This window comes from Cimex lectularius, unplaced genomic scaffold (assembly GCF_000648675.2).
Source record: "Cimex lectularius strain Harlan isolate CLEC.00 unplaced genomic scaffold, Clec_2.1 scaffold284, whole genome shotgun sequence".
Classification (NCBI taxonomy): Eukaryota; Metazoa; Arthropoda; class Insecta; order Hemiptera; family Cimicidae; genus Cimex; species Cimex lectularius.
This window is the reverse complement of record NW_019392966.1, coordinates 239968-254739: the sequence shown is the minus strand read 5'-3', so window position 1 is coordinate 254739 and position 14772 is coordinate 239968. Positions and strand designations below refer to the sequence as shown.

The following is a 14772-nucleotide window of genomic DNA, read 5'->3' as shown; positions in this document are numbered from 1 at the left end:
TCTAATAAATACATTCACTCTCAATGTACACAAAGAAACACGAGACATCTATAAACCATATATGTACAAAAAATCAGTCTTGTTTACTCTATAAATCGGAACAGTGGACCCAAATACTCGCACAATTCTCATTCCAACACGCTCTCAATACAAAGCCAAAAAACTACACCCTTCAATTGGGTGGGAGGCATCGAGCACCCTTACTCTACATGCCAGACACAGAAGTAAGTGTCAACCTCGTATGGCCAATCCTTAATCGGATGAAGATCCTCCGAAAGCCGACCTCGTATCGATCTTCATAAATAGGAGCCAAGAGTTTAAAAATAAAATTTTCGTTTTTCAAATAGCCTACATCTTGCAGATTCAACAGTTCTATTTCGTAGATTCGATTTCATCAAAAATAAATTCGTTTGCAAATCGGTTCAGGCAAAAATGACTATGGGAACCCGATTTTCGATTACTTTTTATAGTTTTAACCTGACCATTTGTCATCGATTTCTTACAGTTTAATTAACATTATTTGAAGATTATTAAATATAAGATATACACGTGGAAATATTTGATTTGCAAAACGGTGAATATGATTTGCAAAAGAATGAATTTGATTTGCAAGAGGATGAATTTGATCTTCAAAATGGGGAATCGGATCTGTAAAAGGGTGAATATTATTTGCCAAAGAATGATTTTAATTTGCAAAAGAGCAACGTATTTGCAAAAGGGTGAATTTAAAGTGCAAACAAGTAAGTTTTATTTGCAAAATGGTAAAGTTGATTAAGAAAATAGTAAATTAAAATTGCGAGAGAGAAAATTGGATTTGCAAAAGGGTAAATTGATCTGAAAACAGGTGAATTTGATTTCCAAAATGGTGAATTTTGTTTTCCAAGGAGTGAAATTAATTTGCGAAAGGGCGAATTTGATTAGGAAAAGTGTGAAAATGATTTTCAAAAAGGTGAATTTGATTGCAAAGGTTCCATTGGACATGCAAAATGGTGGATTTGAATTGCAAAAGAGTGAATTCAATTAGCAAAAGAGACAATTTAATTTTCAAAGAGGGTGAATTTAATTTGCAAAATAAACTATTTTAATTGGAAAAACGGTGACTATGATTTGCCAAAGAGAGAAATTAATGTGCAAAAGGGTAAATTTGATCTGCAAACGGGGAATCGAATGTGTAAACAGTGAATATGATTTGCTAAAGTGTGAATTTAATTTTCAAAAGGGCGACATTGATTTGCAAAGGGTGAATTTAATTAGCTACATAGTGCATTTAATGTGAAAATGGGTGGATTTAATTTGTAAAAGAAAATTTTTTAATAGTGAATTTGATTGACCACAGGGGGAATTTAATTTGCAAAAGGGTGAATCTGATTGGCAAGATGGTGAATGTGATTTGCAATGGTGTGAATTTTACTGTGCAAAGGGTGATTTGCAAAACGGTTAATTTGATTTGCAAAAAGGGTGAATTTAATTTGTAAAAGAGACAATCTTAATTTGCAAAACAATTCATTAAATTTGCGAAAAGGGTGAATTTAATTTGTGAAACAATTTTAATTTGTGAAACAGTTCATTAGATTTGCAAAAGGGTGAATGTGATTGGCAAGATGGTGAATGTGATTTGCAAATGTGTGAATTTAATTCGCCAAAGGGAAATTTTATTTGCAAAACGGTTAATTTGATTTGCAAAAAGGGTGAATTTAATATGCAAAGGGGTGAATCTGATTAGCAAGATGGTGAATGTGATTTGCAAATGTGTGAATTTTATTCACCAAATGGGAATTCAATTTGCAAAACAGTTCATTAAATTTGCAAAAAGGGTGAATTTAATTTGCAAAAGAGACAATTTTAATTTGCAAATCAGTTAATTGGATTTGCAAATAGGGAGAATTTAATTTTCAAAAGGATGAATATGATTGAAAAGATGGTGAATGTGATTTGCAAATGTGTAAATTTTTCTCTCCAAATGTGAATTTAATTTGTATTGTAAACCCAGTGACATTTAATTTTTGTTCCGATCATGTGAGTGGCTAAATTTTTTTTACAAACTACATATGATATAATTTAGTCAAATTACATTTACATATAATTTAAATAAAATATTTGCAATATAATAAAGTGAAATTTGGTACAGGTTGTAATTTTTTACAAATTTTCATACGAAATAAATCATCAAAAATTCCAACGATTATGCCAGAAATGTCGAGTGTGTTGATATCTAAACAAACTTGAAAAAAGTTAATGTAATAAACCAAGAAAGAAAAATGAAAATTTTAATTTTCGAATTAAGCTAAAATTAAAATTTACTTTAAAAAAATGTAATAAATTGGTCACGAATGAGACAAGATTTTGAAATTAATCGGGAATTTTCTATGATGACGACGTGTTAAAGGTTAATGGGGGGGATGATCGCAAAATCGTAAGGAGACAGCGACAAAAGTTGCTTGGATGTCGATGGCAGGTGACTCTTCATCGGTACTTTTGACAAATGTCGTTTCTTCAGTTTTGAAAACTTCAATCGAGCAACCCGAAGCTGTTTCAGCCGGTGTGACTTCGGCGGATGAGGATTCGGCTCGGACGGACGGTCAATCCTCGATACTTAAAAATGAACTGTAATCCTCAAAATATGCTGAGATAATTGGACTACTCGGTACTCACCCACTATGTTCATGTTGTCACTATGAATCTTGGGTAATAAAACTCGGAAGCGGGATTATTTCAAAAGTAAACCACGTGCATATCCACGCTTCTTTGGAAAAAAGCCTGCCTACGACTCTCTTTCTCCTCTTTATTATTTATCCGGAGATAAAAAGTCCATTTTTTAAATAAAGATCGCGTTTAAATCCTTCCATGACTTTGTTTATAAACGGAGGATTCTGGTGTAGAAAACGGCACTGGCAGATCATCTCGACCTCTCCTTAAATCGATACCCAGCACGGTTGTGGGAGCAATTGCCATCTGTCGATAACAATTCCAACTGCAAAAGATCCTTTTTTTTTATTCAGCATTTTATTCATTTAATTTGGGTTTTGTTTTTAAAAAAAAATCTAATTTAAAGCTAGTAGTAGTAGTTTATTTATCTTCGGGGAGATCCCCATAGAAATAAATTTACGACTGCCGACCTCCTTTAAAAATTAAATTCACCCTTTAAATTCAGAATTTTGCTAATACAATTCACCATTCTGCAAATCAATTTCAATTTTTGCTAATCAAATTATTCCTTTACCAATTAAATTTTTTTGCAATCGATTTCACCTTTATTAAATAAAATTCACCCTTTTTTAAATAAAATTCACCCTTTTTAAATAAAATTCACCCTTTTTAAATAAAATTCTCCCTTTTCCAAATTGAATTCACTCATTAGCTGATCAAATTCACTTTTTGGAAATTATTTAAATTCTCTTCTTTTTTTTAAATCGATTTCACCCTTTTTTAAATAAGGTTCACCCTTTTGCAAATCAATTTCACTCTTTTCCTAATTGAATTCACCAATTTTCTGATCAGATTCACTCTGCAAATTATTTTTTTTGCAAATCAATTTCACCCTTTTCCTAATCAAATTCACTCGTTTGCTGATCAATTTCACTATTTACAAACTAATTGTTGTTTGCCAATCAATTTCAATTTTTGCTGATCAAATGATCCCTTTAACAATTAATTTTTTTGCAAACCAATTCACCTTTTTTAAATAACATTCACCCTTTTTTTTAATAAAATTTGTTTTTTGTTTTTTTCTAAATCGAATTCACTCGTTTGCTTATCAAATTCACTCTTTGGAAATTAATTTTTTTTAAATCGATTTCACCCTTTTGCAAATCAATTTCACTCTTTTCCTAACTGAATTCACTAATTTTCTGATCAGATTTACTCTGCAAATTAATTTTTTTTTTTGCAAATCATTTTCACCCTTTTCCTAATCAAATTCACTCGTTTGCTGATCAAATTCACTATTTACAAATTAATTGTTGTTTGCCAATTAATTTCAATTTTGCTCGTCAAATTATCCCTTTACCAATTAATTTTTTTTTGCAAACCAATGTCACCTTTTTTAAACAGCATCACCCTTTTTTTTAAATAAAATTCATTTTTTTCTAAATCGAATTCACTTGTTTGCTTATCAAATTCACTCTTTTGAAATTAATTTTTTTTTAATCGATTTCACCCTTTTTTTCAAAAACGTTCACCATTTTCAAAAGTGAATTCATTTGTTTGATCAAATTCACTCTTTGCAAATTAAATTCTTTTTTGCAAATCGTATTCACTCTTTTTTAGATAAAATTCACACTTTTTTCTAAATAAAATTCACCCTTTTTCAAATCAGTTTCACCCTTTTCCAAATCGAATTCACTAGTTTGGTGTTCAAATTAACCATTTACAAATTAAAAGTTTTTACAAATCAAATTCACCCTTTTGCAAATCAATTTCACCCTTTTCTAAATTGAATTTACTAGTTTATTGCTCTTTGCACTTCACATTTTTTTTTGCAAATCAAATAAACTCTTTTTTAAATCAAGTTCACCCTTTTGCAAATCGAATTCACTCTATGCAAATGAGATTTTTTTGCTAATCAAATTTACCTTTTTTTAAATAATGTTCTCCCTTTTTTAAACAAAATTCACCCTTTTTCCAATCAATTTCACACTTTTCCAAATTGAATTCTCTTGTTTGCTGATCACATTCACTCTGCAAATCAATTTTTTTTTTTTGTAAATTAGATTCACTCCTTTATTTATCAAATTCACCCTTTTGCTAATCAAATTCACCCTTTTGCAAATCAAATTTACCTTTTTGAAAATTAAATCCACTATTTTGGAAATCACTTTCACCATTTGCTGATCAAATTCACTGTTTTAGTAATCAAATTCGTCTTCTTTTCCTATTCTTTTTTCAAGTTAAATTCGCTCTTTTGCTTATTACATTCACCTTTCACAATTTTTTTTGCAAATCAAATTCACCAATTTTGAAACTCTAAATTCACCGTTTTGCTAATTTAATTTTCACCATTTTGCTAATTAAACTCACCCTTTTTAAAAATTTTCACATCAATTTCACCCTTTTGCAAATCAAATTTACCTTTTTGAAAATTAAATTAAATCCACTATTTTGGAAATCACTTTCACCATTTGCTGATCAAATTCACTCTTTTAACAATCAAATTCGCTTTCTTTACCTCTCGTTTTTTTCAAGTTAAATTTGCTCCTTTGCTTATTATATTCACCTTTCACAATTTTTTTGCAAATCAAATTCACCCATTTTGAAACTAAATTCACCGTTTTGCTAAATCAATTTTTACAATTTTGCTAATTAAATTGAACCTTTGCAAATGTTTTTCAAATCAATTTCACCCTTTTTTATAATAAAATTCACCTTTTTGCACATCAAATTAATCCTTGCAGAAATTAATTGTACTCTTTTGCGCATTAAATTCACTCCTTTGCTTATCAGTTGGCAAATCAAAAACAGCATGAAACTCAAGAAAAAACTGAATACATTTTTCCTTTAACAACTCTCTTGAACCAAATGTTATGTATACCAAATTGAAAGTAAAACCTACTATGTTTTGGCTAACAAGACAAATTCCATTCTATAAAAACCATTGTTTTAAGCATATGAAGTAAATAGTTTCTATTTGGGTTTTTATCAAACCAAATGTGTAATATCACACCATTTTCATGATATACAATATTTTTTGTCAAATTTGCAAAGAATCCACCTCATACATGCATTAAAATCAACTTGAGGAAACAGGTATAATTTTAATTCACTGTATATTTATCATGTCAGATTTATTCAAAATGGTAATTCAGATATCGTGAGATGCGGTCGGGTGTGATGTAGGTTTCAGAAAAACATTTTCTTTATAACGTTTCGATCTTTAAATTCACTAATTTCGTGGTCCGCTTGACCAATTAAATCATTACAATTAATTAAGGTTTTTAGTTGAGATGAAAAAAAGTTAATGGCACGAGCGGGATTCGAACCCACGATCTTCGGCTAGATACGCCGCTGCTCTATGAGGTGAGGTCACGATAGCTCAAGTGGTAGAGCAGCGACGTATCTAGCCGAAGATCGTGGGTTCGAATCCCGCTCGTGCCATTAACTTTTTTTCATCTCAACTAAAAACCTTAATTAATTGTTTCGATCTTTATTGAGATCATCTTCAGGGCCTGGGATTTACAAACAATGTTTTCATTTAACAAATACATTTAGGATATGGATAAGTGAATTTATACAATCCAAAGTTTATTCAAAATGTTTTACATACTTCAAGACACACAATTATTTAAATAAGATAAACTTTATACTTACAATTTATACTTCTCACTTTAAAGACGTGGAAGAATTAAAGAAATGGTAGACTTATTCTTTTAAATAATAAAATTTTAAGAACAGAAATGGGAGATTTACATTTTGCTGTCCTTTTCCTTTCAAATATTTTAATTAGCAATGTAATACCTATGAACAATATATTATTTAGCATCATAATGCTTCTTTAATTTTTTTTTTTTTTTACAATAAAAATTTATTTGGCTTAAAATCCATTTGAGCTTTGAGGTTTGGTGACAATTCATTTAATGAATTGACATATGTTATTGAAGAGGGTGTGGCAAATTGAGATCTTCTGCTTTTACGTACAGGAGTTACCAAGAACTCCTTTGCCACAGCGCCATCTGTATTATCTCTGAAAATTATATATTGTTAGCTCAAGAAAGTTAAAAGTTTTTAAACAGGATAAATCTGTAAATACAATGTATTCTTTAATTATTATAACCGACCCACTGGAGCACTGCGACCGACGGGAACCCTGCTACCCAAGCCGCAACCTGAGCGGCTTGTCACGGCAAGGCGACACCCAGCAGGATACCAAGAATTCTCTTTGAGAGTCTAAGCATCCCACCCAGGAACCACCAAGCCACGGAGTCATGGCAGAGTACACCAGAATCCCACAACCGACATCTGTAGTAATCGATATTCCTATAACACCGGTATCCCATCACCACCCAATACAAACATGAAAATTGGTCACATTCACTCCACCCTTGAGCCAGAGTATTCGATGTTCTTCAGGGCAGGGTTGAACCTACTCCATTTTCTAATCATTTACTAATACCACATGCAAAACACCCTAAATATTGAAGGAAGATGGTATGAGAAAAAGGGTTTAAATGTAAATGTATCTTATATCCTTCACAAATAGAAAGAAATTCAAATTCTGAACTCCTCCTAGAAAAGGTGAAACTTTAACTTTCTCTAAAGAAATAAAGCCAGTGCTCTATTAAGCAACTATGCAGTAAAAATTGGGGATAAACCCCAAAATGGCATGCTGGTTATACACAACAGGGAGCCCTTGGTCATATATGGAGCTCTATATGGTGGCCAAAAACACTAAATTAGAGGACACAGATCAAACTACAAAGTCTACAAAAACTAGCATGCCTCAATATTACAGGGGCAATACATATCTGCCCCACTAGCAATGGAAACAGCACTCTACTTCCCACCCTTCACGCCTATGTACACAAGGAGGCTTTTGAGGGTGTTAACAGACTCCTGAGATACAAAGCAATAAAACCAGATGTAAGGAGGAGCCACCACAAAATTGTGGAAAGAATTAAAAAATAAATGAGAGAAAAACTCAACTTTGACAGACCCCCTCCAAGTGGACATAGATCATGACACCTTCTGGAAGAAAGGTGGCTCCAAATTTCATGAAGGGGAATAATATGGAATACAAATGGATCGAAGATCGAACAGGCAACAGGCACAGGGATAAAAAGGCCGAACTTCACCCTAGCAAATTAAATACAGACTAAACCATACTTGGACTAACCCTAACAATTTTACAACTCTGAGTACAGGAGTTAAAGAAATCTAAAGAAAGAGTTAATAAAGAAAATTATGAAAGGTGCACAGATTTACATACTCTCAGATAGCCAGGCTCTAAATGCATATGCTTTCAACTTCAAACTTTTCCGGGAGTGGCTAAATTGCCTAATGATTCTGAGAAAAAAATTACTTTAAAGCCAGAAACACACTTACCCGATGCTACGCCATGTGACGCTACCTGATGCAAATCCAAAGTCCGATTTTCCGTAAGGTTCCATTACCCCCGTGCACATCTACCCGATGCTATGCCACGCTAACCTACCCGACGCTCTGCGATCCCCACTGTCCAGATATTCGTCGGGTCGCATCAAGTACAGTCGAAGACAAAAGAACCAGACACTCATTTTTTTATTCAAACTACATGTATTATTGTCGTTATATTAATTTCAACATACTTATTTTAATATAAACCAAATTAACTGATTAAAAATTAATTACTTTTTATTTAAAAAATTAATTTTAATGGTTTGGTAGAAAATTAATCAAAACACCGGAATACGATTTTTATATACTAATATATATAATATTGGGTTGTCCGGAAAATAATGCAGGATTTTGGTATTAAACAAAAAAAAAGAAACTAGTTACTTTAAAGCAATGTTCTTTAATCAAAATAATTTCCCATACTCTCAATACATTTCTCCCAACGTGTTGGTAACTTATTAATNTTGTTTAATTATGATGGTTAGGAGTAACTTTATTTAAAACAATTAAGTTTAACAAACAATTTATTAGATGGTTGTGCTCATAAAATTTAACTAACAATTTATTACAAGGTTTTGCTCAAAATAGTGCATTAAGAACAAAAGATGCGTTGCGATTGTGATAGTGATTATTGTGATAAACGCTGTGGACTGTACGTGACGTGTGCTTGCGTCGGATAGATGTGCACACCCCACCAAAACGTGGCAAGGCGTCAGGTAGCGTCGCATAGTGTAGCATCGGGTAAGTGTGTTCCTGGCTTAAAGCGAGTTCCCAGACATGAAGGCATAGAGGGAAATGAACAGGTAGACCAATTAGCAAAAAGGGGCAGCCCTCTCACCCATGGGACCAGAACCACAACTAAGTACTCCGGAATGTATGCTTAAGTTGGAACTGGAAAAATGGCTTGTGATAGAAAAACTCCAACACTGGACAAACACTCCAGGCATGAGGCAAGCTAAGAGATTCACAAATCTCTCAAAAAGGAAGGCGAAGGAATTCCTCCCTCCCAGCAGGCAGGATTTGAGACAAATTATAGGCCTCTATATCGGCCCTTTATTGATCTTTCTTAAGAACAGATACAGAAAGGTACCGACTCTGTCAGGAGGAACCTGAGACATCGGTAGATGCCCGGTTGAACCATTAGTCTTGATACGCCTCGAGACGAGGTTGAACCCACTCCATTCTCACTAATAAACTGCATTCATTCAAATAAATTAACATAAATATATTTATTATTGTAAAAAATAAATTTAAAAAAACTTGTAAATGTTAAAATATGCATACTTACAGTTTCTTGTTTTTGGAAATTGCAAACTTAATCGTATACGATTTTGTATTGCCATCATCTTTAAGGACCTCTTTATTTAACCAGGAGCCATCTAAGTTGATAGCCTTCAACTTTTTATTTATCTCATCAATGGGCGAGCTTGTAGGTCGATTCTAAATTTTTTTAAAAATCAAAATCAAACCAGTTTAACATTAATTTAATTTCCATACAACAAACCTCTTTGGATTCGCTTTCATCTTTACTTCTATTGTTTATTAGTGCCATGCACTCGTAATATATCGGTTCATCTTTAAGATTACAGCAAGACTCTAAAAGGTTCTGTAGCAGCTGTTCTCCGTTATGCAAAGGATAGCCCTACAAAAAATGAAAAATGTTGAAGTTGAACATGGGTCAACTCTTTAATATTTTAAATTTAAAGCTAATAAATTGAACTTAAAAAAATAAATTTACAGAACGGATTAGGGCACACAGCTCTTCTACAAGATCTTTATAATATGATACACCAATCTGTGGTGGGCTGGGCTGCACATCATTTTGCATCTAAAAAATAAAATTGAGATAGGACATAATAAAATTATAAAATTTCTAAAAGGCCTACCTCCTTGTTTGTTAACGGCTCAATATTTTCAATTTGTTTCAGTTTTGAAAATTCTCGAATTTTCCCCCTGCTTTGCAACCATTTGTCTAGTCCCTTTCTAAAATTGTCAGATAAATGAGTATTTGCGAATAAAATTGAAAATTTTATTTTCAAATTATTACTGACACAACAAGAATACTTTCATGATTAGGAACTGGTGATTTGACTTTTTCTGTATTTCTGCTTTTCTCATTGCTCTGAATGTTGGTAGCAAGTCTGTTTTGGTTTATTTCTGTAGTCAATATTAACCAATTAATAATAATTATTTCACACATAGCAATTACAAAATAACATTTTTTGCATGCACCCCGTAATAGAAGTAATCAGTTTTTAATATACTGATGTAACTTACGCTGTTTCGGAAAGTTTAAGCGAAATAAAAAATCTGGATTTTTTAATTGCTTCCTTTGTAAACTGAGTTTAGTTTCCTTTGGTATTATTTTAGGCGGTTGGTTTCTACATTCTACAAATAGATAATCAAGATGAAAAATAAATAATCAAACAAAGCGAAAACTGCATACTTAATACAGTCATTTTAGTAGGAGGCAACACTTGTACATGCTTGACGACTAGGTTTTGTGATTCAGTTGAAGTTAATTTTATTCCTAAAATTTTAGACAAATGCGGTATAGGTTTACCGCCATTTTTAGATTCCAGCCTCTGTTTATATTTCATTAGCCTTTCCTCCCTCCATTTGACAATGAGTTCCCTGTGAAAAAATAAATTGTGAAATCATGTAAATACTTTCAGCCAAAGATGATTAGTATAAAACACTAAATAAACAAATTAAGTTAGACACAATTTTCTTTATAAAGAGACATTTCTTATTTAGCCAGACAGAAATTATCAAGGTGAGGGTAACCATAAATTCGGGATCACATCAGCCAGATGGGCTTTGTAAACCCTTCAACTAGAATTACAAGGTGTTGCACAAATGGCCAAGTCATTACAAACTCCTGAAAGAAGGGAGTTGTCCATCCGGCACAACAGTTTTGCTTTCCTGTCTCACCCCATTGTTAGGAAACCAATATAAGGAGGAAAGGTTGTAGACAGACAGCTAGAGACTCAGTCAGTTCAATCAGAGGACTCACTTATAGCTCTTATAAAGAAGACAGCCAGTGAGATGAGTCGACTAGTCAACTGTCAAGTGTCTGTAAAGGGGCAGAAAGGATTAAGGACCCAGTCAGCCAGAGCCAGAAAGGAGACAGCCAGTGAGACAAGTCAAATATAGTTGACTGTCGAGTGTCTAAGAAGCAGCCAGAAAGCAGAAAGTGAAACTGGGAGCTGAAGGATAAGAAAACTGGTTTTGGCAAGTATCGTTTGTTTTTTTGCGATTAAGATCATCCCCTAAGTCAGAGTTGTTGTGTTTGACTAGTACCATTTCATTTATTCCATACAAACAATGAGACTGTCCAGAAAAATGCAACGAAGTGTGCTAAATGTCCTTGCATTGCTCAACAATAAGCCACTTACAGCATCTTAATTTACAAACATAAAGGAAATTATTGGGTTGTCCAGAAACTAATCCATGTTTTCTTTCAATCACCCCTCTATATAATAAACTGTTTGCATTTGATGTATTATTCTTTTGTAGGAATGTCAAGACTTTTTAATCCTTTACAACACAAAAATGTTTGTTACCTCAGCACCATTTCATTACTTCAAAACAATTCAGTCTTTAATAATGCGTGATTTTCGTGTAATTTTGTTCTATGAGTTTACACTCAGTCGTAACGGTGCCCAAACAGTAAGAAACATTAATGAAGTCTGGAGCGATGAGTGAACGAGAGCACCGTTCAGTTAGTTTAAAAAAATTTAAAAGGGAGAGACTATAGCCTTGCAAAACAAAGGACTTCTTCCCCAGATGATGATGCTCTGCGACCTTTGGTCAAATAAAATCCCAGAACGACAGTTTGAGAACTCGCAGAAAACTTTCAGTTAGCAAATTGAATGTCGCTGACCACCTTCGAAGGGTAAAAGGGGAAAGGTAAAAAGCTCAAAATTTGGGTTCCTCATGCGTTAAAAGACGCAGAAAAATCATCATTATGAAGTTTGCACAACACTTCTTTGCCGAAACAGAAACGAACCTTTTCTGGATAGAAGTGTTACTTGTGATAAAAAGTGGATTCTCTACGATAACACTAGACGTTCTGGACAGTGGCTCGACAAAGGAGAAGCTCCAATACATTTTCCAAAGCCCCCAACACATCAAAAAAAGGTGATGTTGACTCTTTGGTGGGCTTTGTTTTGGGCTGATTTACTACAGCTTGTCGAATCCTGGCAACACAATCAATGCCGAAATGAAATTAAATTTAAGCAGTGCACCAGAAATTGACAATGTTGAAGCCATCAAGTCAATTGATTCTGTTACACGACAACATTCATCCCCATGTCTCACATGTGACAACACGAAAACTGTTGGATCTTGGTTATGAAGTTCTGCCTCAGCCTCCCTATTCTCCAGACTCGTCGCCTATCAACTACTATTTTTTCAGACACCTGGACGTTGTACAACAACCCTATTCTCAAACTCAAGGAAGGGAATTAGGAGGCTGATAGGTATCCTGACGGGCCATTGCCCGTGGAGAAGACACCTCTTCGTAATGAGTATTTTACCAGACCCCTTGTGCCGTTTTTGTGAATAAAAGAAGAAACGGCACGGCACTACCTCACAGAGTGTGATAGGTACGCTAGGTATAGATTCGAAACTTTTGAAGGACAGGACATTACCAAATCACTCCCCGAGATAAAATGGTCCAAAATCTTGGAGTTTGTGAACAAGTCCAAGAGGTTTATGCAAGACACATGAACCGACCAAGTCCCGGACCTTTTAGGGATGGGGTACGAGTCTACCCAGGCATTTAACCCTTCGGGTCTTGGTCGCCCACCCTGCATAATATATATAAGGGTATGGAGAAGTTGCCATCACATTGGGAAAAGTGTATTGAGAGTGATTGAGGATATTTTAGTAAATAAAAAATGTTTAAAATCATTTCTTTAATTGTTTTTATTTTATAACTATAAGCCTGCATTATTTTCCGGACAACCCAAATAAAGGTACTCTGCACACAGGGTGTCTAGAAAAGTGATAAGCCTACACGGCTGCTGTGCTCAACCGACCAACACTATTTCAAATATATTGACAAATATAAAATATTCAAACTTAAAAGAGTCAACGAAATAACGAACAGAAAAGGAATCAAAACGCAAAAAAAAATACTTCGATCAATTTTTTTTAGGGAAATTCTTTATGAGAAGTAAAAGATCGGTGTTAGAGGCTGATTTGAAATAATCTGAGAGCTTTTGCCAATCTGACTGTACTTCTACTGTCAATGAAAGAACTCAAACATATGTAGTCGAGTTCCAACATAAATTCAGCATGAAATAGGACATGTTTATCTATAGATAGAAAAAAGAAACGGTTGAATAAATGTCGTATTTACCTCATTGTCTCAGTAGCCATTTGTTCGTGTTTTATAGGAAAAGATTAAATTATAAAAATAAAGTATAAGTTAGGCCGAAAATACAGGGAACTGACAAGGACAACCGACAGGTATTGGCGCCGTGTTGAAAAAAAATACGTTCATCGTTAGGCTCGAGCCCGTTCATTCAAAATCGATGTTTTCACCATCGATAAATAAATTTTTAAGCACCCATTATTATTATTTTATTATTTTTGAGCTACCAATAATGAATATTTATTACTGAAAATCGACTGTCATGGAATTGCTGTTAAATAGTTAGACAGGTTTTTAGCTGGGAAATTGTAAGGCAACTGAGGTCCAACTCTTGAAAGTCGAAACGGATTTTGACGTCGATTTTAATTGCTAAAGTGTCCACTGATTCAGCTTCTTTCAAAACTTATAAATAAAAAAAGTAAATGCCATCATTATTCGGAGATCGTGAGATGCGGTCTGATGTGGCGTAGGTTTTAGAAAAACATTTTCTTTATCGTGCCAACGTTTCGATCTTTATTGAGCCCTGAAGATGATCTCAATAAAGATCGAAACATTGGCACGATAAAGAAAATGTTTTTCTAAAACCTACGTCACACCAGACTGCATCTCACGTCCTCCGAATTGACTAACGGTCACTAAACACCACACAATTACACACGTAAATGCCATGTTTCAATATAAAAATGGCCCTCTTTTCCTAGTATTGGAGTAAACGGGGTTGTTCTATTGTATACAGTAACATTAGTTGTGTACACCTAGTTTTTATTGAGAGTGAATGTATTACTAGCGTGAATGTGTGATGTGAGAGGGTCGATGGCGGAATATCGAGTACCCCATCGACCCTTAGGTTATTTTTTATAACACATATGTGTAAAGGGTGATGGAGGAATATCGAGTACTCCACCACCCTAATTGAATGAATGGTATGTAGTGATAGGGATAAAAGAGGCGGTCACAAGGCCTTCTGCACGTCGACCTAATAGATCTATTGTGCTCCCCTGTTTTTTTTTCTTTTTTAATAACTCATTGTAGCCTTTGTGGCTTCTTAGAGTAGGATCTTGCTTGTGGTTTTTCCTGTCCTAGTTGCAAGAACCAGCACCTACATAGACCTTCACAGAAACATAAAATGTGTTCTGCGGTCTCTTCCTCTTCCTGGCACAGTGTTTCTTCTGTCTGCATTCCTATACAGTGCATATGCTTTCTTAAGTGGCAATGTCATGTCAGGAGTCCAACCAGAATCCTGTTTCGGTTGTGGTTGCGCTTCAGTAATTCCTTTTTAAGTTTTGCAGATGGCCCTTCTATGA

General features: G+C 34.0%; 1 protein-coding gene across 3 annotated transcripts; it reads right to left on the bottom strand.

The window, feature by feature from the left end:
- Positions 1–6474: 6474 nt before the first annotated feature.
- On the bottom strand, positions 6475–13599 carry LOC106673116. Of its 3 annotated transcripts, none has more exons than XM_014405111.2 (10): positions 13454–13599; positions 10532–10719; positions 10363–10473; positions 10137–10242; positions 9972–10068; positions 9824–9913; positions 9590–9727; positions 9374–9525; positions 6771–6969; positions 6585–6676 (listed from the first exon to the last, which is right to left on the bottom strand). In XM_014405111.2, the coding sequence occupies exons 1-9, from the start codon at positions 13471–13473 to the stop codon at positions 6831–6833; spliced, it is 1041 nt and encodes a 346-aa protein (XP_014260597.1). In that variant the 5' UTR covers positions 13474–13599; the 3' UTR covers positions 6585–6676; positions 6771–6830. The 3 variants fall into 3 exon arrangements, with proteins under 3 accessions (XP_014260587.1, XP_014260597.1, XP_014260604.1); XM_014405118.2 differs by having other exon boundaries at positions 6771–6951; XM_014405101.2 differs by lacking the exon at positions 6771–6969 and having other exon boundaries at positions 6475–6676.
- Between the last annotated feature and the right edge of the window lie 1173 nt (positions 13600–14772).

What these genes read in the sequence shown, in the direction of transcription:
- LOC106673116 (XM_014405101.2), bottom strand. Translation starts at nt 13,473, where the DNA reads ATGGCTACTGAGACAATGAG. An exon ending in CTTAAACTTTCCGAAACAGC is followed by an intron (nt 10,243 to 10,362) that starts GTAAGTTACATC and finishes TATTGACTACAG; the next exon opens with AAATAAACCAAAACAGACTT. An exon ending in ATGAAAGCGAATCCAAAGAG is followed by an intron (nt 9,526 to 9,589) that starts GTTTGTTGTATG and finishes AAAAAAATTTAG; the next exon opens with AATCGACCTACAAGCTCGCC.